General features: G+C 42.0%; 1 protein-coding gene across 3 annotated transcripts in view; it reads left to right on the forward strand.

Moving 5' to 3' along the window:
- Far2 (fatty acyl-CoA reductase 2) overlaps positions 1-23,989 on the forward strand; it is a 102,834-nt gene that overhangs the window by 70,678 nt on the left and 8,167 nt on the right. For all 3 annotated transcript variants that reach the window (XM_034511617.2, XM_076940913.1, XM_076940914.1), the window contains exons 2-8: positions 2,774-2,999; positions 9,577-9,752; positions 13,395-13,574; positions 18,042-18,219; positions 18,693-18,737; positions 19,679-19,797; positions 20,454-20,521. In XM_034511617.2, the coding sequence (XP_034367508.1) occupies positions 2,811-2,999; positions 9,577-9,752; positions 13,395-13,574; positions 18,042-18,219; positions 18,693-18,737; positions 19,679-19,797; positions 20,454-20,521 (955 nt within the window). In that variant the 5' untranslated portion in view covers positions 2,774-2,810. The remainder of the gene's footprint in view (positions 1-2,773; positions 3,000-9,576; positions 9,753-13,394; positions 13,575-18,041; positions 18,220-18,692; positions 18,738-19,678; positions 19,798-20,453; positions 20,522-23,989) is intronic.

Here is a 23,989-nt window from a genome sequence, read left to right on the forward strand (position 1 = left end):
GACGAGGGCTGAGGGGAGAAGAGAGACAGATAGATTTAGGATACCATCCCTTTAACAAATGGCTTACGGTGTCTTAGTAGAATAGAGTTAAGTCTGGTCCACTATCTTAACACACTTGAACACTCATGACTGAGCTTTGCTCGATAGGATAGGACCAGGAACTAGGATTGTGCAGTGCACGGTTTTTACATTGAGCTAGTGTGTGTTTACATTAAGGTGTGAATGGGCTTGCGCAGACTATGCAGACACAAGTTACACGGAAAAAGTAGCTCAAATTCCCATGATGCTATTCCCACTGCTCTGCCTTCTCTCTCCACAGCAGGCACACATGGCATCATGGGGGTTTGGATGAATCTGGCTTATAGATGCTTCGGAATGCAGGCACTGCCCCACAATGGACAGCCGCGGGTACTGCAGCCCTTTTAGTGTCTTCCGCGGGGGTGGGACCAAACACTTAAAAAATGAATGGAAAGTGGTTTGGTTATGAGAGATTTTCATTCTAAGCAAAATGTAAAGATTATGCTGGCTTACTATTCACTCAGCTACATTTCCATGCTCATTGGGCTAACAGATCAACTTTTCCTGTGTTTTAATGTGTCTCCATTTACAAATCTCCAAGAGAAAAGAGAAACATGAGATTTATATATACTTGGCTTTCCAGATGTCATGTTTGGCTTCCTCTTAAAAACTCTGATGCCTTGCATTGTGGTCATGCAACAACGAACAGATTTACATACTTATTTACATAAGTAGATACTCAGAACATGCATTTAACCAACTGTATTGAAATGGGGGCAGGAGAGATGGCTCTGTGGTTAAGAGCACTCCTGCTCTTCTAAACGACTCGGGTTCAATTCCCAGCATCAACATGGCTGTTCACAACTGTCTGTAACTCTAGTTCCAGCAGATCCAATGTTCCCTCTGGCCTCTGAGGGCATCTGATACATATATGGTGTACACACACACACACACACAAAACAAACTTTTAAAAATTATATTGAAATAGTGGATTCAGAGCCAATCTTTTTTTTCTTTCATTTGTTAGACTTGATTTTAAAGGATCAATGAGCTAGCAGGAAGCATTCAGTATATATAAGTCAATAAATATAATAAGTCACATAATCATGTCGTGCAAAAGGAGGCCTTTGACAACCACATACCTTCATAATGAAAGTTCTAGAGAGACTAAGGCTATGGGAAAAAAAAAAACTCCGACATAATAAAGGCTATATTTAACAAATTCACACCCAGCATCACCCCCAGATGGAAAGAAACTTGAAACAATATCGTTAAAATCAGTAACAAGGTGGGGCTGCCAACTCTCCCCGCTCCTCTTCAGTTTAGTTCTTGGAACACTAGCTGGAGCAATAAGACAAGAGAAATAAAGAGACATGCAGAGGGAAGAAGAAATCAGATGATCCCTATTTTCAGATTATGATATGATAGATAAGAGATCCCCAAAATTCCACCAGAAAATTTTAAGAAGAATCACTGTGTACTGAAGTGGCAGGATGCAAAACCAACTTGCAAACATCATCAGTCTCTCTACACACCAACCACAAACAAGCCAGAAAGGTAACCATAGACACGCTTTCATCACAATAACCTCAAAGAATATACATTATCTACGAGGTAAAAGATCTCCACAATGAAAACCTCAAATCTCTGGAGAAGCAAGATTGGGGTAGACACTATAAAATGGAAACGACCTTTCTGAAATTGATCTTAGCAACAGAAAGCAGAGCTGTCCTGAGCTGCCAGAGGAGCGGGTCTTCCTGTGCTCTCTGGGTAGCTGTCAGTCAGTCCCCCACTTAGAATCGAAGAGAACACATAATTGCTCTTTTACAGCCCACAAGGGGTGTTCACATCAGCAGCCAGAGAACCCTGGGCCACCCTTGTCCTCCGCTAGCTTGTGGGCTCTTTCCTATGCTCCTGCAAACAGCAATCCCAAATGGCCCAGGCAGCTGCTGTGCCTGTTGCTCTTTCTAGGCACCCCAAAGCCGATGGTTTCAATCTTCCCCTGTCAGCCCACTCTGACTTTGTTGTGTACAATGGTTGAACCCCCAGATTGACATATGCAGAAAATGTCAGCCACCTATATTTTCAGCCCAAGGAAGTCCCCAAGGAGTAGGAAGAGCAGATGGAACTATACTGCCTGCCCCAACATAGTTGCTAAATAAATCTGAAGTTGAAGTATTAGTTACATTGTAATTTTTAAACATGTGATAGCTGTGTGAGCCCTGGTTTCCAATTTTAGAAGGTTGTTCTCATGTTTTCCAGCTTAAACCACCCTTACACCTGCCCTTGTCTGCCCTCAACTTAAAGTCACCATGTTTGACACTACCACTATGGACACGGCCACATGTCAGTCCCCAGTGCCTGCTATTCCACAACCCTGGTCTGTTTTTCACTCACCACACTATAATTATATAGTTATAGATATATAGTTATAGTTATATAGTAGTTATATAGTTATAGTTATATAGTTATAGTTATAGTTGTTATTGTTATAGTTATAGCTATAGTTCTAGGTCTCTCTGTGTCTGTGTCCTCCATTGGACCTAGACTATGCCCCTAGTATAAAGCCTAGGATGCAGAGTGAGTTCAGAAACATTGACTGAGGCCAGTCTTGCTCCCCAGAAGCCTGTGATTCTCACAGCTTTTCCCTCCGCCCAGAACTTCTGAAAGCCCTGGACATATTGTAAGTGACCATGAGTTTTAAAACTTACCTTGTTTTTGACCTTGAGATCTTACCTTGTTTTTCTCTTTTCAGGACTCTCTTCCTAGAACCATACAAGAACAGAGGAATCATGTCCATGATCGCAGCTTTCTACAGCAACAAATCTATCCTCATCACGGGGGCCACAGGCTTCCTAGGCAAGGTGCTCATGGAGAAGTTATTCCGTACCAGCCCCCAGTTGAAAGTCATTTACATCCTCGTGAGACCCAAGTCTGGACAGACACTGCAGGAGAGGGTTTTCCAGATCCTCAACAGTAAGGTATGTCTTTCAGGGAGGGCCGTCTATGATGAAGCATCACTTTGGGGCCAAGTAACTTGGTACACGTCTCCTTACAACTCTGTAATAGTTTTAACTCTCAGGATCTAGAATCACTGGGAGAGAAGCCTCCAGGCACTTGTGAATAGGCATGTAGGTCAGTTGAGACATTCCTGTGGGGGGACTATCTTAATTAGAGTATTTGAGGCAGGAAGACCTCCCCATAATGAGTGGCACCATTTGCTGTTTTGGAACCCTGGACTATATATAAAGGGGTGAGCACAAGAATTTATAGCTCTCTACCCCCATTTGTGGATACAATGTGACCAGTTCCTTCAAGCTGGCCCCTGCAGCCTTGACTTCCTGGCTAGAATGGACTTTACTTTGAACTGTGAGGTAATGCAAACCTTTTCACCCTCAAGTTGCTTTTGTTGGGGTATTTTAACACAGCAACTATAAGAGAAATAAAAACAAACTCGCACCTATGGGCCAGAGCATACAGGGAACATAAAAGGAAGACACAATAGTGAAACCTGGGGTGTTTTCTCCAAGGAGAGCAAGGTGCTTACATTATATCTAAGGCAGGAAAGGAAGTCATCTTTGTAATAGTTTGAATCTAAAATGTTCCTACTGTTCTGTTTTCTCCATTGTGAAATTTGAGGTACAGCCTGACTGGCAGAAGTGGGTCACTAGAGGGCGACCTTTGATGCCGATGACACTGAACAACCCTGAACACCATTGCCCAAGCTTAGTCCTCTCTTGGTGTCACAAGTGCAGTTCTGGTGGTATCCCTTTTAATGCCTTCCTGTCTTACAGCTATTGTATGGATGGTTGGTGGTTCTAGAAGTCTAAGTATTCAGTAATTAGTCACTATTAGGCTTAGCTCTTGGATTCCCAAGATGAATAGTGTAGGACAGTAGAAAAGGCTTCAGACTTGGTCCTACCCATTCCTTCCCACAACCAGAGAAACAGCCCAGCATGGAGATCTTGCCATAGTTGCCTAACCCACCCACATCTTGTTTATCTATACAGTGGATCAATTAACAAAAGCTATTTCACAGAGATTTGTAAGGATTAAATGAGATATCAATGCATAAAATATTGTATTGCATAATAGAAAGATATTATCAATGACCTCTGAGTTCTTTCACCCGGAGAAGCTCTTTTGTTCACTGTCCCTAAAGCTTGATCATGGATTACCTGAACCAGTTTTATTCACGCTAACATCAAACACACACACACACATTTCCACACTCGCTTACCTCTCAGTTCACCATGGCTTTTGTAAGAGACGAAAATAAAGATGAATAGATGGCTTTTTAGTTATTGCTGTGCTTGAGATGGGGTCTTGCTATATGGCTTAGAATGGCCTTCAGACTCAGTGTCTACCTGCTCTACCTCCCAAGGGCTGGAATTCCAGGCTTGTACCACCGTGCCAGGCTTGTAAGTAATGTTAATCTCCCAGATTTCACAGATCTATGATGTACCTGTTCTCATTCACATGTGTACTTAGCTAGCCATTGCTGTCTGGCTTATATGAATTACAAACATGTGCTGAGATACACAGGTTCCACTGTCCCTGAAAGCCAGATGATAGGAGAGGCAACACACCCAGGCACTTGGGGTTCAAGATGATTGATGGGAAGGTTGCCATCTTTTATGCATTGCCCCCAAGCTATTGATGTCTCCATGTATATAGCAATGGGAAACAAGCTGAGACTGATTCTACAGGAAGACTGGTCTGGGCAGGAGTAAGTGTCCAGGCAGTGCCAACTCTACAAGCCAGCAGTGGGCTAGATGTGGAAGGTATCCTAGCTCACCCAGGAGAGAAGTGAAGAATATTGATGAAAAGGCCTTAGAAGGAAAGAAAAAAAGAGAGAAGGAAGGAAAGAGAGAGAGAGAGAGAGAGAGAGAGAGAGAGAGAGAGAGAGGGTAAAGAAAGAAAGAAAGAAAGAAAGAGAGAAAGAAAGAAAAGAAAGAAAGAAAGAAAAGGAAGGAAGGAAGAAAAGAAAGGGAGGAAGGAAGAAAGTAAGAAAGAAAGGAAAAGAGAGAAAGGAAAAAAGAAAGAAAATACCTGAGATCTCAAATTACAGACAAAATGTAGGGATTGGTCATATCTATTTGAGGAAATATATAGCACTTGTCACTCTTAAAACAGCTTTAAACGAGCTGTTTTATGTTTTATGTTAAAGCATAAAACGAGGGCTGGAGAGATGGCTCAGTAGTTATGAGCACTTGCAGATCTTGCAGAGGACCCAGGTTCAGTTCCCAGTACCCACATCACTCACAACCATCCGTAGCTCCAGTGCCAAGGAATTTAGCGCCCTCTTCTGGCCTCTATGGGCACTGCACACACAGGGAGCACAGTTTGCCTCTGGTTATCTATACATGCCTAGGATTATGGAAGAGAGGACATACGTTCTGTCCATCAAAACTCATAGATTGCTTCCTTCTTCTGTAGGATATGTAGCTCCTGCCTCCCTCTTCCTGTTTCCCTGATCTCAGAGAGAGGCAACTTCCAAAGAAGAGTTTTTTAATCCACTGGGCACAGAGAACCAGAAAAGACCCATCTTCTTACTTATGGCTCCTAATTCTTAAGACTTTTCACTTTATTATTTATTATTTATTATTTATTTATTTATTTATTTATTTATTATCTGTTTGTTTTGAGACAGGATCTCACTATGCAGCGCTGGCTAGCCTGGAACTTACTATATAAACTAAGCTGTCTTTGAACTCTCAGAGGTCTTCCTGTCTCTGCCTCCCAAATGCTAGCATTAGAGGCGTGGGCTCACACACTGCATTATGCTGTATTTTTATAAGCTAAACCTGTCATCTGGCATGTTACATTTGAAACTATAGAAACTTCCATGGAAAACAGAAAGTATTCAATAAGCTGTTAGTTGTCCCTGAGGTGAATAAACTTTGGAATACAGAAGATGATGAGGCAAGCAGAGCTCACAGCCATGACCTCAGCTCACACAGCACAGCTTGATTTAAGACACTATGCCAATTTGACAGCTACTAAGATCAGAGAGCACTTGTTCAATACAGTGAAGGGGGGTCATGAGAGGAGAGAAGAGGGAGGGGGAGAGGGAAGAAAAAGAAAAAAGAAGAGAGAGAAAGAGGAGAGGGTGAGGAAGGATAGAGGAAAGGAGGGGAGAGGAGGGGAGTGGAGGAGAGGGAGCAGAAGTAGAGAGGGAAGAGGAAGAAAAAAGAGGGGGAGAGGGAGGAGGGAGAAGAGGGGAGGGAGAGGATGGAGAAAGGAAAAAGAAGAGAGGAGGGAAGAGGAGGGGAGGAGAGAAGAGGGAAGGGAGCAGAAAAGGAGAAGGAAGAGGAGAGGGGAGAGGGAGGAGGGAGAGGAGAGAGGAAAAGAAGAGAGGAGAGGAGGGAAGGAGGGTGAGGGGGGCAGGAGAGGGATCGAGAGAGAGAGAGAGAGAGAGAGAGAGAGAGAGCATTCCCTGTTTGACAGCTTTGGGAAATAACAATAGAACCCCCAGAAAGAGCTTCCCATTTTTAAGGACCCATTAAGTGACAGGTGCTATGTCAAACACAAACTTTCTTGTTATCATATTTAATCTTAGAAGTTCTTGTGAAGTGTTTATTCTTATGTCGCAGATAAGACGTTAATCCCAGAAAACTGTCCTCTCCCCCAGGCTATGTGATCTGTGCCAAGGAGGTGACACAGCAAAGCTGAAAGGCAGGCTCTTCTGAGAACCAAAACGCTCCTCCTCTCAGAGCTGCTTCCTTGGTGACAAAGTCTTAGAAGCCAACGTGCTGAGTCTGCCTGTCAATCAGCACCTTTCCCTTCAACATGGTCCTGTTAGAGCCTAGAAACAATCTATGTTTGGTCTCCATCTTCCAGGCTAACTCTTTCCTGCCCACATACAGATTCTCAAAGCACACTATGGAACCACTATAAAAAGATGATTAATACATGCCACCATTAGTACTGATTGTAGATTCCTATAAAAAGTGAACTGAGGTTCTGACAAGTGAAAGACTGTTTCCAAAAATAGCCTTTTATAGTGAATCTCTAATTCTCTAAGGTCATGGGATGATACAGTCTCATGATTGGCATCTTAAGTAAATATGCAAAAAAATAAAGGCCCAGAGAACTTTCAACCTTGCTCTTGTTACATGAAGAACAAAGAACAGGATGGGGGTTTAGCCCAACCCCACATGATGACAGGCCTGATGTCTTCGCAGAATTTTCACAGTTCTGGATATGCCCCTGTGGTGTGTCACCCATCATAGCCGTTAGATGCTGGTACTAAGCACAGGTGCCCACAATTCAACTCACAACTGTTGGTTCGCAACCTTCTACACCTTCCAGGCAGTCCGAACCACACAGTCACACCACATTGCTGTGCAGTGTAACAGCAATGGTCCTCACTGAAGCAGTTAAAAACTTCCAGACTGACCCATTGCAGCTTCTGGGAATAAATAGCAAAGAGGAAGGGCCTGGTGTGTGTGTGTGTGTGTGTGTGTGTGTGTGTGTGTGTGTGTGTGTGTGTGAGTTCATGTGTGCATGCGTGTCTGTGGGTATGTGCTTCACTATATTTTGGATTCATAAGTTCTTCAGTATGATTTATATAAACTTAATTGGAACTGGACTAGACCTAACACCCAACATCCCTGGCGTTTCAGCGCCACACCTGAAAACTCCTTAGTCTTTCTTTCACTATAGTGGTCTGGAAGGTCCACAGTCTGCCCTTTAGCTTAAAGACCTCACCATTTTCCCGTTCATAATAAAAGTACTAACTAAACAAGTACTGGTGTATTACTAGGACTGGATAACATAGTTTTGTTTGAAGAGAGAGAGTCAATAGAAGCAATAGAGATCAAAGGCTTTTATAAAAGAAGATTATATCCTATGATGCCCAGAAAATAAAGCCAAACCTCCTTGTAAATGCCCACCCAAATGAGGCATGGGGGTCCCCCCTTCATTGAAGAGTCCACATTCTGGCTCTGAACTCTTTCAAAAGTGATACACAGGGTGATGAATCTGCCCCCATGCCCATCTTATGCTCCTCTCCAAAGTCATAGTGTCCACAAAACTACAAACAAGTTAACAATGAATAAAAATTATACCCTAAAGATTCAAAGAGACTCATATAAACTCAGTTACAAAAAGGCAGGAATTGCAAACATTTCACACAAACTCATACAGTTGTTGTACAACTAAAAGAATTATCTTTGGGAAACACATGACACATAAATAAACATATAAATAAAAACATATTTATGATACACTTGACTGTAAAAACATATTTATGATTAAGATCAGAACTGTTAAAGTTCTGCCTCCAAGAGCCAGAATGAATCCAGGACATTTAAATCAATCTTATCTATCCCAAATGCCAAAACAAAACATTGAGGACCAACCCAACTTCCTAATTGTTTTCAGAACTGAAATGACACCTATTGATGGGCCAGCCCTACCATGTAGAAAACGGACACTCAGGGACTTGTTGGATGCCTGTAGGACTATGTCCTTTTCCAAGTCATCTTCACCCAGCTCCAAGGATGTCTTTGAATATGCTCTTGCCTGACGCAAATGCAATATGATTTACTCTGACTACTTGGATTTTTTGGTGTTTTTGTTTGGTTTGGTTTGGTTTGAGATAGTGTCTCATGCAGTCCAACTTGACCTTAAACTGGCTAAGTAAAAATATGGCCTTGAACTTTAAAGCTGGGATCACTGATGTGCCTGTGTATGGAAGGCAAGCACTCCCTGTCAACTGAGCTGTATCCAAAGCCGAGATTTAATGTTTTATTTCTCAAAGAGTCTGCTACTATGAACCAAGGAGCATACAGTCTTCAGAGTGTGGTGACAAAAGAGACCTTCTCTGATATTGCTTTATGTTTAAAAATCAAAGACTGACTTTGTTTACTCTCAACAGTTTCAGACGTTTATCTCCATGGATGCTGTATGAAAATTCCATCTTATCAAAAACAGGCTGGACCAAACACCATGACCAAAAAGCAAGTTGGGAGGGAAACGGGTTCATTTGGCTTACAGTTTCCAGATCATAGTCCATCACTGAAAACAGTCAGGGCAGGAACCCGGAGGCGGGAACTTATGCAGAGGCCATGGAAGGCTGCTACTTACTGGCTTGCTCTCATGGCTTGCTCAGCCTGCTTTCTTATAGTACCCAGGACCACCAGCCAGGTGATACTATGCACAATAGGCTGGTCCCTTCCTCGTCAATCACTAATTTAAAAAACACTCTACAGGTTTGCCTACAGCCTGATCTTATGGAGGCATTTTCTCAATTGATGTTACCTTCTCTCAAATGACTCTAGCTTCTGTCAAGTTGACATAAAACTCACCCCTTCATGTCCAGGGTAAAGTTTAAAATATGCATCCGACTGATATTATACATGGCTTCTTTCAGATGTTCCCCGGAGTTAGGATCCAAACTACACCTAATATGTGAAAGAAAGTGGAGACACCTTCAAAGAAAATACTAGTATTTGTGTAAACCAGGTTTTGAGTGCTAAAATAAAAGGCACTTGTGCAAAGCAGGGCTTTATGGCATTAACGAGGCATTTGGCATGTGGACTTCTGTTTCAGCTGTTTGAGAGAGTCAAAGAAGTTTGTCCAAATGTGCACGAGAAGATCAGACCCATCTCTGCGGACCTCAACCAGCGTGACTTTGCCATCAGCAAGGAAGACATGCAAGAACTTCTGTCCTGCACCAATATTGTCTTTCACTGTGCGGCCACAGTGCGCTTTGATGCACATCTGAGGTAAACTCTCCCCATACTAGTGTAGTCTCTCTCTCTCTCTCTCTCTCTCTCTCTCTCTCTCTCTCTCTGTCTCTCTCTCTCCTCTCTCTCCTCTTTCTCTCTCTTTCCTCTTTCTCTCCCTCTCTCCTCTTTCTCTCTTTCTCTCTCCCCTCTCTCTCTCTCTCTCGCTCTCTCCTCTTTCTCTCTCTTTCCTCTTTCTCTCTCTTTCCTCTTTCTCTCCCTCTCTCCTCTTTCTCTCTCTTTCTCTCTCTTCTCTCTCTCGCTCTCTCTCCTCTTTCTCTCTCTTTCTCTCTCTTCTCTCTCTCACTCTCTCTCCTCTTTCTCTTTCCTCTTTCTCTCCCTCTCTGCTCTTTCTCTCCCTCTTCTCTCTCTCTCTCTTGCTCTCTCTCCTCTTTCTCTCTCTTTCCTCTTTCTCTCCCTCTCTCCTCTTTCTCTCTCTTGCTCTCTCTTTCTCTCTCTCTCCTCTCTCTCTCTCCTCTCTCTCTCTCTCTCTCTCTCTCTCTTTCTCTCTCTCTCTGTAAGAATTCATGGAATCTGTAAAAATAAGAATCAGAAAAGAAAAGAAACCCCACAAAACATACAAAGTTTAAGAAGAAACATACAAAGAATCTTCAGAGTGTCTCCACATCCCAGCGTGCAGAGGTGATAGTCTACTGTGGCACGCATGTATGCTCACCTTTCTGCCTGCTTCTGCCATTATGCAGACATAACTTCAAAGAACGGGTGTCCTGCTAGGAGTCTCTGTACCCTGTCTAGTACTGCTGGAAATGACAGCAGACATGGCATTGCACATTTCTCTTTATTTCTTTGATGATTAGAAAGTTTGGCTTGTTTAAATGCTTATTGATAATTTCCTTTGTGAAATGCCTATCCATCTTGCTTTCTTATTTTGAACTGAATTTTTTGTGTGTGTGATTTCAAGCTTACCTGGAAGCGTCCACATATTGACTTTATCTTTTATAATGCTCAGCTTATTTCAGCTTCCCTTTGTCTTTTTACCCCATTGTGTATTCACAACTTATTGAATTTATTGTTGTAATTTTGTTTTTACATTTGGATCTTTGGTCTGTTTGAAACATTTTTATTAGTTCATTAATTTAGTTATTATTTATTCATTTATTTTGAAACAGGGTCTCTCTGTACAGAGCCCTGGCTGTCCTGGAACTCACTACATAAAATAGACTGGCCTGGGATTTAGAGATCACCTGCCTCTGCCTCCTGGGCCCTGGCACTCAAGGTGTGTGCCACCACACCCAGCTCATTTTAAATGCTTGACTATGAACAGGGATAGCCAGGGAACTTCTACAGAAATAATGAACTGCTTATGTAGACAGTAGCTGTCTTTTTCTCTGACAGATGGTTAGTTCTCAAACAATGCTTATCAGGGGGTTTGTTTTTCAATCTATTTCAGACAAAATTCTTGTCCTAAATTACTTAAAACTGCTTCTTCCATTGATCAAGCTTTCTCAGAAAATATCACACCATTTAAAAAAATAATTTTGATTAGGGCATTAGTATTCAAAGGAACCTTACATTTTAAAACAGAAATACCTTATTCTCCTGTGGGGCTACTTATTTAAATGTAGTGTAATTTTTCCAAGTTATCTTCATATAGATTCATCTAGAAAAAATTAACATTTTGGAAACACTAATCCTTCCCATTCAATAAAAATGTCTTTCCACATATTCCATTGTACTTGAGTCATGGAGTTTACGAGGTTTTATGTATCCACGAATGACTTCTGTAAGTCCAGATGCTCAAGCATGTGTGCTCTCAGGCCATTGTATTGCCCAGTTTTCATTTAGATGTAGAATATTTAGTATTTTGCCATAATTTTTAGTTGATGTTTTACTGAATGGATTACCTGCATTCTAATTTTTTTAGCTTCTTTTGTTTATTTTCCAAAATATATCATATTAAAATTTTACAGCAACTTTTGTGACTGGGCTTTCACTGCTTTACATCCATTTACTAACTGGTTTTTCTCCAATCATGGGATAGTTCCTTGTAGTAACATCGGGGACTAACTGGCAATGTCTGAAGGTATCTTTGTTATCCTGAAAGGTAATATTCCCAGCTGTTCCTCATTAGTTATGGCTTTGGATAGAACTTGAAACGTGTGATCTTTTATCATTTCATTAGTAAGTTTTTTTATGTGGAAAATGGATGTAAAATGTAATTTCATTTTGCTAAGAAAGAAAGAAAGAAAGAAAGAAAGAAAGAAAGAGCAAGCTGAGCCTCAGTTTGGTTCCTAGTACCCATATCATATGACTCACAACTGCCTGTAACTCTGTTTTAGGGTATCCAAAAAGTCTGGGCTCTGTGGGTACTTACATCCAGATGCACACATGCATAAGGGCACATACTTAACAGTAATGTGTGCATGATGATATAGTTTCTCTCTTTGTGAGTTAGCTTAGGTTTCCTGATGCTGGATAGATAAAGCATGTGTCCCTTGAGTGAATGCTGGCTATATTACTGCCTATACTGGGTTTATACAGCTTTCTACAGTGTTGGCTACAGTTTAAGATTTGGCATCAATCTTCATGGCTGGCCTGGATCTTTACAACAGCTTACACTGTTATTCCAAATAACCACTCTTAGTTCCCTCCATGTTATTTGTATTTTCCATCTTCTTGAGTTAGAGTCTTCATTTGTTAGTTTTTTGTTCTTTCAAGGGCCACCTATGGGAGCCAGTTAGTAAATTCAAAGGACCATGTTTTTCATCTGTTTTACTGATTAGAGTCATATAACCTCTAGATACAGTATTGACAGTGCTTCAGTGACTTGGACTGAGGTTCCTACACACCAGAGGGCACATTATGATTTCATATGTCACAGATCTATGAAGTCATGGGCCATCCTTTTCCTACCTGTCTCATGATGTACCACCAAAATCTCAGCCATCTACCTAGTACTGAAGTAGGTACAGTCGTTGCACATACACAAGTTAAAAAGTCTGATATATCAACCACCAGGGTAAGTACAGTCACAGTGTGGTAGGCTAGTCATTGAAGAAGGTACAGTCACAGTGTGGTTCACCAGGTATGCTGAGTGTCTTTACTGCTTCCTGTTGAAGGAGATGTTTAAAACAGCGGCACATGTACGGAGTCACCATGTTCCCAACTAGGATAGGCCTAAGGCCACGAGTGAGTGGCAGCGCGTTCTCACTGCTGCTGCTGCTGCCAGCACAGCTCAGGCGGCTGGAGACACTGGCCCTGCCACCCACAAGACACCAGTGTGGAAGATGACTCTGCCAATCTTCCATGCTGTCTCCACAAGGCTGGGTTGAGCCCAGACCATCCCACCATCCATGTGGTATCCGAAGTAAATGAAGACTCTAACGTTTAAAGATTATCTAAAGGCTTTATATATTTGGTAATACTCAATCAACAAGATGCCCACATAATTATAGATGTTTCCCAATTAACTAACCTAGATATCAGTTGTTACCCTAGACCATCCTAGACCTGAGCGTGATCCTCCATGGCTCTACTTCTCTGTCCCTCCAGCTCCTCCTCTTCCTTCTCCTCTTCCTCTCCCTACTCCTCCTCTTCCTCTCCTTACTCCTCTCGCCTTAGCTCCTCCCAACTTTCGTGGAAATTTCCCACTACAGCTTCCTTCTACTTCATCTTCTCCAGAGAAGCTGTGCAGTTGAACGTCACTGCCACCCAGCAGCTCCTGCTAATGGCCAGCCAGATGCCAAAGCTGGAAGCCTTCATCCACATCTCCACTGCCTTTTCTAACTGCAACCTGAGCCACATCGATGAAGTCATCTACCCATGCCCTGTGGAGCCAAGAAAGATCATTGACTCCATGGAGTAAGTTGGATCAGATGAGGGGCTGGGCAGCAGCCGGTGGTTTCTCTGGGGTTGTTAATGAAGTTATGAGGTTGTAAACTTGGAAAGCAAAGTGCTTTGGAAAAATGCTTTACTTTTCTCTGCCAGTCCCTTCTTATAGTAAGAGATACGCTGCTGAAGGAAAGGAAAATAGAAATTCCATTTGGTGTGTGTGTGTGTGTGTGTGTGTGTGTGTGTGTGTGTGTGTGTCTGTGTGTGTGTCTGTGCGTGTGTCTGTGCGTGTGTCTGTGCGTGTGCATGTGCGTGTGTGTGTGTGTGTGTGTGTACTAGGAGTTGATATATAGGAACTGGAGCCAGGTTTTTGTGCATCCTAACCAAACGCCCTTCCACTGAGCTATAGTCTCAAGCCTGAAAAATCCCTAGAGAAAAATCTTGTTAAGTATAGAGCTACAGAATCACTGGGCTACAAATGTGTTCCCCGCTTCTTAGCATCACTAGATAATAGAGTATAAATGATCAGGAGAGGATTTTTGGAATTGGACTGACGGGGGTCATGGCCAATAACTTGTTATCTGTGTGAATTGTTTTACCCTGACTGTTTCAGTCTTTCTGAGCCCCCAGGGCCCCTTTTTGTTACTTTCCTGTTGCTCTGATAAAACAACCTAACAAAAGCAGCCTATGGGGAGAGGGCATATTTGGGCTCAGAGTTCTAGGGCATAGTCCAGCATGACAGAGAAGCCATGGATGAAGGAGCAGAGGAGAACTGGCCACAGTGAGTCTACAGTCAGGAAACAAGGAACAGGAATTTTCCTGCTCATCTTGTTGTCTTCTGTTTTTGTTTTGTTTGCCCAGGAACCAAGCCCAGGGCCTGGTCCTTCCCACCTAAGAATGGGTCTTCCCACCTTAAGCAACACAGTCAACACAACCCCTCAGATACAGACCCAGAGGCTAACTACCACAGGTCCTACCTTACAGTTGCAACGATGAGCCAATTTTATAAGTCAGTTGCTACAGTGCCAGGGGATAACAGGTTTGGTGAAGAATCTAATTCTTCCAACATCCAGCAGGGGATGTTCTGTAGATGGATTGTGCTGGGACACACTTTCCTACCTGACCTACTTGCTCTTTTGTATGTCCATCCATCCATCCATCCATCCATCCATCCATCCATCCATCCATCCCTGCTTTCCTAAACCTTACATGGTATAGAAAGTGACCCCTCGCAAGGAGCACATGGGGTACCCTCTACTAAGGAAGCAGGATCCCAGGGACAGAAAGATGATGACACACAAGAATAAAGAATTGGAATATCTACTCTCTGGGCTACTGTCTAGAATCACACACATATCAAACACGGAAGCATGAAGACACAACAAACAGCCTGACTAGAGAGGCTGAGAAAGGTCATCACGGACTTCCTACCATTCTCTCCGGGAGAGCTTTCCTCCAAATACTTTAAAATCTGTCCTTCAGAAGATAAATTAGGAGAAACACATTCCCTATGTCATGCAACTACATACAAACAATGAAGCTATTCATTCCATAATATTAAAGGATGGCGTAAGTTAGAAGAGCCTGTGTTGTGTTAACTGTATCAGACGTACACCTCCTGCTACAATCTTTAATGGCTTTATGATTCTTTTGAAGCAACTTAAGTAACTTGAGGGCTCATGGGAATGAAGTGAAGTCAAATTTTGGAACTGGAGAGCTGTGGGTTCAAAACACGCCCTCAGACACAGTGTGGGACTTTCTGTTAATTTCAGAAATGTATGTTGATACATGCAACATCTTTTTTTTTCCATGCTAATTGGTTTTGAAGAACTAATTGGAAAGAGAATAGCAGAGAGCTGTAACTGAACACAAGAGAGGACCTCAGTCAGTGGTGGATGGGCATTTGTCACACTGTCCTCCCCTCCAAATCCATAAGGGGACAAGATGGGACAGAAAATCATCAGTGAGGCAGTAGAAGAAAGGCTACTTTAAACCCTCTTTGTGCTTGCTTTATTAAAACAGAATACCACCACTGGCCTGGGCATGGAAAGTGAATGTGCAAAGCCCTGGGTTCAATTCCTAGCTCTGAGAATGAGATAGGGGGTAGAAGAGCAAGAGATATATGTTGCACTGGTTCATTTATAGCTGCATATGTGTGTGCTTGTCCTCGTGATAACCCAGGACTTAGAACAGATCTAATCAGCCATCTTTCGTGAGTAAAAATGAAGGGAAGATGAATGGATACACAGAACTGAGTAGTAAGGACAAGCCTTCTGATCAGTGCAATAGGCACTCATACCCACATCCTTAGGCATTTATGGAACCAATACTCTGTAAGACAAGCTAACTTTCCCCAGAGCCCTCAGCTATGACCCTTTGTAGAGAGCAGCTGTTCTGTGTGACACTGACTCCCTGTGGTTGCTAGGTTCTGATTTTCTCCTGAATTTGTTTTTCCTTGCAGCCTTGTTGAAATTAAACTTTTTTTGTAGTCTGTATTGGTGTAGGAAAATGGTCTCAGGTTAGTTAATTCACTGATTTGTAGGTGGTTAATTACCTACAAATGAGAGGAGGTGACACTGGAGCAGCTACCCTCTGTATCTGTGACTTTTTGTCTTTACACTCAACCAAATGCCAATCTAAATATTGTACTCAGTCATTATTCCATAAATAATACAACAAACACATTGCATTTACATTATGCTCAATATAGTAAGTAATTTAGAGATGACTTAAATACACATTAGGATATGCATAGGTTGCATGCAAATCGATCTCCCTTAGATAACAAGGGTTATCAAGACTGCCTAGGTGACTGCCCAATCTATCATTCAGTTCTCCTGTGGTCACTTAGTTCTTCTTGGCTTGTGTATGTGTGTATGGTATGCATGCATGTATATTCACATGTGAGCACACAGATGTGTGTATACACATGTGAAAGCATATGGCAGCTCAAGGTTGATGCCAAATATCTGTCTCTCTCAATAGCTTCCATGGTATTGCAAGGCAGAGTCTCTCTGCTGACTTGCAACTTGCTGATGTGGTTAGTCCGCTGTACAATTTGTTCCAGTGAGTCTCTCTGCCTCCCTGTGCTGGTGTTACAGATAGGCTGACAAACTGGCTTATAGGGGGTCTGGGGCTCCAAACTCTACTATTCAACACTTGCATGGCAAGTACTTTATACAAACTTAATATTTCATATAAAATTTAGTATCTTCTATTTCTCTGTGTTTGGAATTGTTTCGATTCTAGGGATTTTCTCTACTTTTCCACATTCAACCCCAGGGCATTTGTGTGTCCATGTTATATTCAGCACTAATAGAAGCAAAGGAAAGAAAATGAAACCATTATGGCCAGTCTTTGTATTCTGCCCCACTGTCAGTGAGAGTGATTGAAATTCATAGTCATGACTCTGAATAGATCTTACCATCAGACACAGTGTTTAGCAGTTTGTCATAGGAATAGAGGGATAATGTTTCCTACAATCAAAATAGTACAGTTGTACTTTCTCCTATAAAATCAGAATGAATGCACTGCACACAACCGTTTAAGGATTGCATGAACATGGCTGTCAAGACTGTCAACCAAGCCTGACGACTGGCATTCAATCCCCAGAGCCCACATGATAGAAGGAGAGAACTGACTCCCACAAGTTCTCTTAACTCTGTGGCAAATGCACACTCTCCCCCTGCACGCACACAAGATAAATAAATATAATTTTAAAATATTTTTAAAAGACTTACATGAATGTATTCAGGCAGCCTGACATCTTTACATTATTATATCAACAATTTAACCAAATAGCCCTGCTACCTAAAAGAAGCACCACATATTTAAATGACAATAATGCTCTCTTAGAGAAGTGTCATAAAGATGGGATTATTACAATGGCTCTGGCATGTTTTTAATTAGGCTGATGCTTGGGTAACGCCTATCACCCCCAAGCGGCACTGATCAGTGTTCAGTAGCTGTGCTGTTGGTGCTTCTGCAGAGCTCTGGGTTCACTCCAGCTAACGCCAGAATCATTGGAAGCCCTCAACAGTCATCAAGTTTTTAGCTGAGATTCTAAACAGATCTTCACACTATGTCAGGATATTGTTAAGTCTGCCAAATGTAGCTTCTTTGATGGTGAAGACACTGAAATTTTAAAAGTTAAAAAGTAGAGGTTTAAAACTGGTACAAGATGACTTCACTGAACAATCCTGATGAAAAGAAACAGCCTGGAGGAGACCCTGCGCTGGGACACGGGCTCCTGGGTTACATGTGATGCAGCAAATTACATAATCAGGTGTCTGGGTGGGAGGAAGCAGGCTTTTAACTAAGGTATATGGAGAAGGGGTGATCTGAACACACACACTTGTCCTTGTGACCCTGAGATGGTTCTGCCTTTCAGAATTCAAGCCAGAAGGTGGAAGATTTATTTGACTAGCTGTGTTTGTTTTCTTCTTCTCCTATTGTACAGTGGATATTACTAAAAAAATTTTTTTTCTCTGCCTTCAGGTGGTTAGATGACTCTATCATTGAAGAGATCACTCCCAAGCTGATTGGGGACCGGCCCAACACCTACACGTACACCAAAGCCTTGGGAGAGGTCGTAGTGCAGCAAGAAAGCGGAAACTTGAACGTGGCCATTGTCAGGCCCTCCATAGTGGGAGCAACCTGGCAGGAGCCTTTCCCGGTGAGCCCAACACTTTCCCTGCTTTGCTTCAAGCCAGGTGCCTTAAAAACCAACTTCCGATTGTCCTCTTCCTCCTCCTCCTTCTCTTCCTCCTTCCTTACACCCTCATCCTCCCTTACACCTTCCTCCTCTTCCCTTACATCATCCTCCTCCCTTACACCCTCATCCTCCCTTACACCTTCCTCCTCTTCCCTTACACACTCCTCCTTTCCCTCCTCCCTCATGCCCTTCTCCTTACCCTCTCCTCCTTTTCCTGCTCCTTTATACACTCGCTTTTTACTCATCCCTTCATTCCTTCTCCCCCTCTTCCTTTCTTCTCTTTTCCTGTCCTTTATGACCAATTAGTATTACAAATGGTGTGCACACATGCACACATACACATCCCCACGCACTCTACCCCACATAAACAGACTGGACTGTCCAAGGATAACAACTTTCTGAAACGTGTAACCAACAAAGATCTTTCTTTCCAGGGTTGGGTTGATAATTTAAATGGACCCAGTGGACTCATTATTGCGGTAAGTACAAAGATGAGAAAGTAACCCCTCGGAATAGAGAACTCCTGCTTCCCTGATGCAAAAGTATGTGTGGCAATAAAGGGAGCAGCTGATCTAGAGTTACAAACTGGAAGATGAGGCTGCTGGGAGTTGCTTTTATCATCAGGACAGAGGTGACTGACATGCTCAGTTGTTATTCAGTTTTACTTTGGAGATGTCTGCATAACAAAAAATTTCCTTTTGCTGCCATAAAGGGAAGGTACTTTATTTTCATTGCTTTATTAATGGCTTGGACTAATGGAGCAATCAGGCATATGGTAAAAAGAATAGCCACAAGAGGGATGTCACTCAGTTGGTAGAGTGCTTGGTTTAGTGTACTTGAAGCCCTGGGTTTGATGCCCAGCACTTTATAAACTGAGTGTGTGTGGCAGCTCATACCTGAAACCCCAGACTAAAGAGAGGCAGAGAAATTAGAAGTTCAAGGCCCACCTGTGCTACATAACGCTCCATCTCAGAAAAAAAAAAAAAAAAATAAAACAAAACCTTATCCCAAAGATTATGCAATCCTTAACACTAAAATAGACAACTCTGTGGGTCTGGAGGCCTGTGGGCCCATGGGCTTGTGGGAATGCATAATTCACTGACTCCTTGACTGCTTTCACTGCTTTCTCTATAACAGTCTAGATGGGAAATAAACATGATTTAAACATGGGGCTAGAACCAGTTTTATTTTAGTGCACACCAGCATGCTGACTCAAATTTCACCCACTCCACATTGTATTTTTAATACACAAAGAACAGCAGCTAGTTTACACACTCATACACAGGCATGCACACACGTGCACAGAAATGTGCCCATCTGCCGATGAATTCTTACAGTGACTAAGTCCCACACACAGTGACTAGTCCGGGCTGTGACTTTACATCTGGTTTATATTTTATGCCCCCTCTCTCCTGAGCAGACTGGGAAAGGATTTCTTCGGTCCATAAAAGCGACTCCCATGGCAGTGGCAGATGTGATTCCAGTTGACACAGTTGTTAATCTCACCATAGCAGTAGGATGGTACACTGCAGTTCATAGGTAAGCACATTTATGCAAGCCCGTGAGAGACGGGGAAGCTGATGCCAGTCACTCTTTCCATCTACAAGACTCCAAAACAATAGGATGTTTGTTCAGTATCTCAGAATTCCCAATGTACCTTCCTATACCAGCTAAGGGGCATGAAAACTGATTAATACTTGGTGGGTCATAAAGTAACTTGCCATTAAACAACTTACCATGGAATTTTTGAATAACCAAAAAAGTTGTCTTCCTATTCAACACCCTAAAATATTAGTTGATGAAATGGCAGCACGGTGTCTATTTTATTGAACCACTACTTAGTTGCTGGTAAATGCCAAGAAATAAAACAGGAAATTGTTGGCACCAAGAGAAGGTTGTATGCATGTGGCTCTGCCTTGTCATACATGACAAGGAAAATGATGTTTTTCTCATGTGAAATCAAGCATGTGTGTTCCACAGCTATGTGACATATCAACGTGTGTACTTTGTCGTTTCCATTTTTCCTATCAACTCAAGGAAAGAACTGGGTAGTACTGTGTAGAACTGCAGAATCTGAAAGTACTGTGTAGATTACAGAAGACACAGAAATTTTTGAAACCTCAATGCTATTTTCCTTTATATTTCATTAGTTATCAATTTTGTCGTATTTATTTAACTTTGATCTTTCCCTCCAGGCCTAAGTCAACATTAATCTACCATTCCACATCTGGTAATCTCAATCCCTGTAACTGGTATGAAATGGGTAAGTGTCTTTAACTATGTAAGCACATAACTACCTGAATTGGGAGAAAAGAGAATGTATTTTGCAGCCAAGAACACAGTTGAGGAAGAAGCCAACACAAAACCATAAAGAGAGAAAAATCTCTGCTAATTGTTAATGTGTTGCAGCTAACAAGGGTATACAGTGATATAAAAAAATGGTTTGTGGGAATACATGATTACATGTATGGTTACATGTAGATTACATGATTACATGGAATGAAAAGTCTGACAGGAGGTTTTAAAAACAAAGTTGGCAAAGATAAACAGTGTTGGTGGCAATCAGCATCCCACATACCTGTGCCCTTTCCCTCTGCTCCATTTCTAAGTATGCAGATAAACAGTGGCAGACTTAGCAAGGTCACACCACAGTCCACCTCGGTTCTGCAGCTGTCTGCTCCTAACTGTACAGTACCTGTGACCCTAAAAGTGTTCTGTTGGTAACAGATCTCACATATCTAGGGATCTGCCTAACCAATCAACCAATGGTGTGCTGTGCTCCTTTACTGCCTAGGGAGTTGGTTTTCTTGCCACAGTCTGAGACTGTAAACTCTCTAGTTGTATTGGTCTAATTCCCATTCAGAGCACATACAATGTGTCATTTGTACTCACAAAGTTGCAAACACAAAGTTATCTATGATCAAGTTCTTTTCTTCATAAATCTAGTTATTTACATCACATTTCTAAATCAGAATTTATTTCCAAATTTCAAAGTAGTAAGATACCTGTTTTTGTATCAGTAGTGGAAGATATCTAAGATCCCACCCATACAAATAAGATTGTGTATACTCAGGCTGGAGAACCAGCCCACAGTTAAGAGCATGTACTGCTTTTGCAGAGGGTCCAGTTTGATTGCCAGCACCCACATCAGTTGACTCACAGTTGCCTGTAACTAGAGCTTCAGGGAATGTGCACATACCCATACAGAAACACATACATATACACACAACTACACATAAAATAAGGTCATTTTCAAAAAGAGCTTAGAGGCTATAGTATTTTTAAAAATTCTTTCCTTCCTGAAAACTCTCATTTTATGGAATTAGAGGTGATTACAGTTAAAAGGACCTTAAAAAGAATCTGGGGTGCTTAACAAACATGAAGCCCAGAAAAATCAAACAAGCTCCTTGGATAAACAGAGCTAGCTGGTCCCTAAAATGAAGGTGAAGCCAGGTCTCCTGTCTCTCTTCTGTGTGAGTAATCTTTCTACCACTAATTTATAAAAGAAAATATAAGTCACCAGTGGAAAAAAAAATAAAGCCAGAGTCTTTGATCAAAGACCTTAGGTAATGCCAAGGAAACTTCTATGTGGTTATAGAAGCGAGTGGTCTCTGCTTTAAGAAACCCATACTATACAAACTCTATTGGCTTCTGTCTTTGTCACTGTTCTATTGCTGTGAAAGGCACCATGACCAAGGCCATTCTTAAATAAAAGCATTTAACTGGGACTTGCTTACAGTTTCTGAGGCTTAGTTCATTAACATCATGTTGGGGAGAATGGCAGCAAGCAATGGTAGGCATGGTGCCAGAAAAGCAGTTGAGAGCTACATCCTGATCTGCAGGCAGTGAGAAGGGGGAGAATGTGCCTTGGCCTAGCCTACATGGGCTTTTGAAACCTCAAAGCCCACTTCCAGTGACACACTTCCTTCAATTCCACATCTACTCCAACAAGGCCACACCTCCAAATTCTTCTAATCCTTTCAAAAAGTGCTACTTCCTGGTGATTAGGCATTCAAATATATGAACCTATGGGAGCCGTTTTTATTCAAACCACCACATCATCTCTACTTATAAGGGCTGAAATCTACTTGCCCAACACCCTTGGAAATGGATTTAAAGACCTAATGATAACAGGTTAGTGAAGGCTTGAACTCCCAGTGACACATCTCCCCTTTGTGTTACAATAGCAACTTACTCTACATGCTTCAGGGATACCATCTGAGGAGTAATGGTGTCATGGCTGCAGAACAGCCAGGTGCCACAGCTTCTTGTAAGATAGGCTGTAACTTGAGAAGTTCCTTTCCAGAAATGATAAATACTGTACATACATGCTTACCCTCCCCTCACACCACAGCAGATATGTGCCAAGCGTCCACACAAGAAGCATAACACAGCACATTAGGATGTCATTGTTCACTAATTCAAGTTTGGTTGGTTTGAAACTCATTTATGCCTCACCACAGGGCTACTAGAAGTGATCCAAGTGCTTCCAGCTGGAACCACTAGTAAAGTCACCATAGGCTCAACATTTGTAGTTTTAAATATCATGCAGAATAACTGACAGCCAGATAGGTGGACATGTAACATCCATTCAGTTGTCTCCAATGCCCTTCAAGGAAAAACAAACTTCATCTCTTCATATAGTTCTTAAACATTTATGGGGTTTATACCGAGGAGCTAGGAGATGTATACATTTTGTTAATAATTAATGGTATCTTTATAAATAAATACATTTTCGAATGGTTACTGGGACGACATGAGGTTGACTAGTATATTGATCTTATAGCCAGCTAATAATCATTTCCTAGTTTGAACAACTAAAATGATCTAAAAGGAAAAATCTGTTTTAGTGACATGAGACCACAGTGAAATAAGACCACAGTGAAGTAGCTAAGAAGTCGATAGACTTAGGAAATAGAAATTATTATATATTACTGAGTTACTCTTTCATTCAGTTCAAATGTATTCACTGGGTTCCAATTGCCTGCCAGCCCCTTCTCAAGGTCTCTGTAGGGACAAAAGCAAGATTATACATCAGATATGGTTAAGTGCTTGAAGAACAATAGACTGAGGTAAGAAGGATGATTTCTTATGTGGAGGTCAAGGAAACAGCTCTGGTAATGTGATATCTCAGGCGAGACCCAAGGCAGTGAGTGCTTGTCATAAGACAGCTGAGAGATGTCTCGTAGGCTGAAGGGTCCACCAGTACAACAGCTCTTTATTCATATTCAAGGACAGGACGGCCATCTTGTCTTGAGCAGCAACTAGAGGTAAATGGTAGCAAATGAACCTAGAAGGATGGCCGCAGGAGTGGGGATCAGGCAGATCCTGCAAGGCTTTACCCATTTTCCATAACATTTTCTCTCTGTGTAAGAAGATGCAGATGCTAAAAGGTCTTACCAACTGGAATAAGGGCTTTGCTTCCCTCCAAATAAGAGAGTCTATTAGGGGTTCTGTAAAATGAAGTAACATTCTAAGTAGCATTTTCAAAGACTCACCCTAGCTGCTGTATGAAGATCAAACTACTGGGGCACAAGAGCCACAGCAGAGTCCAATGGTGAGTCTATCCCAATATATAACCTACAGAGACAGCTCCTACCCATGACAACAATGCAAACGGTGAAGGTGGATACTTTTCAAGGGGGAGGCCAATTATTCTGGTGTTCAGTGTTATAAGAGTTGCTGAACAAAGAAGATCAAGATACCTCCAACGGTTTTGGTTGACTTATTG

Source organism: Arvicanthis niloticus, chromosome 9 (genome assembly GCF_011762505.2).
Source record: "Arvicanthis niloticus isolate mArvNil1 chromosome 9, mArvNil1.pat.X, whole genome shotgun sequence".
NCBI classification, from domain to species: Eukaryota; Metazoa; Chordata; class Mammalia; order Rodentia; family Muridae; genus Arvicanthis; species Arvicanthis niloticus.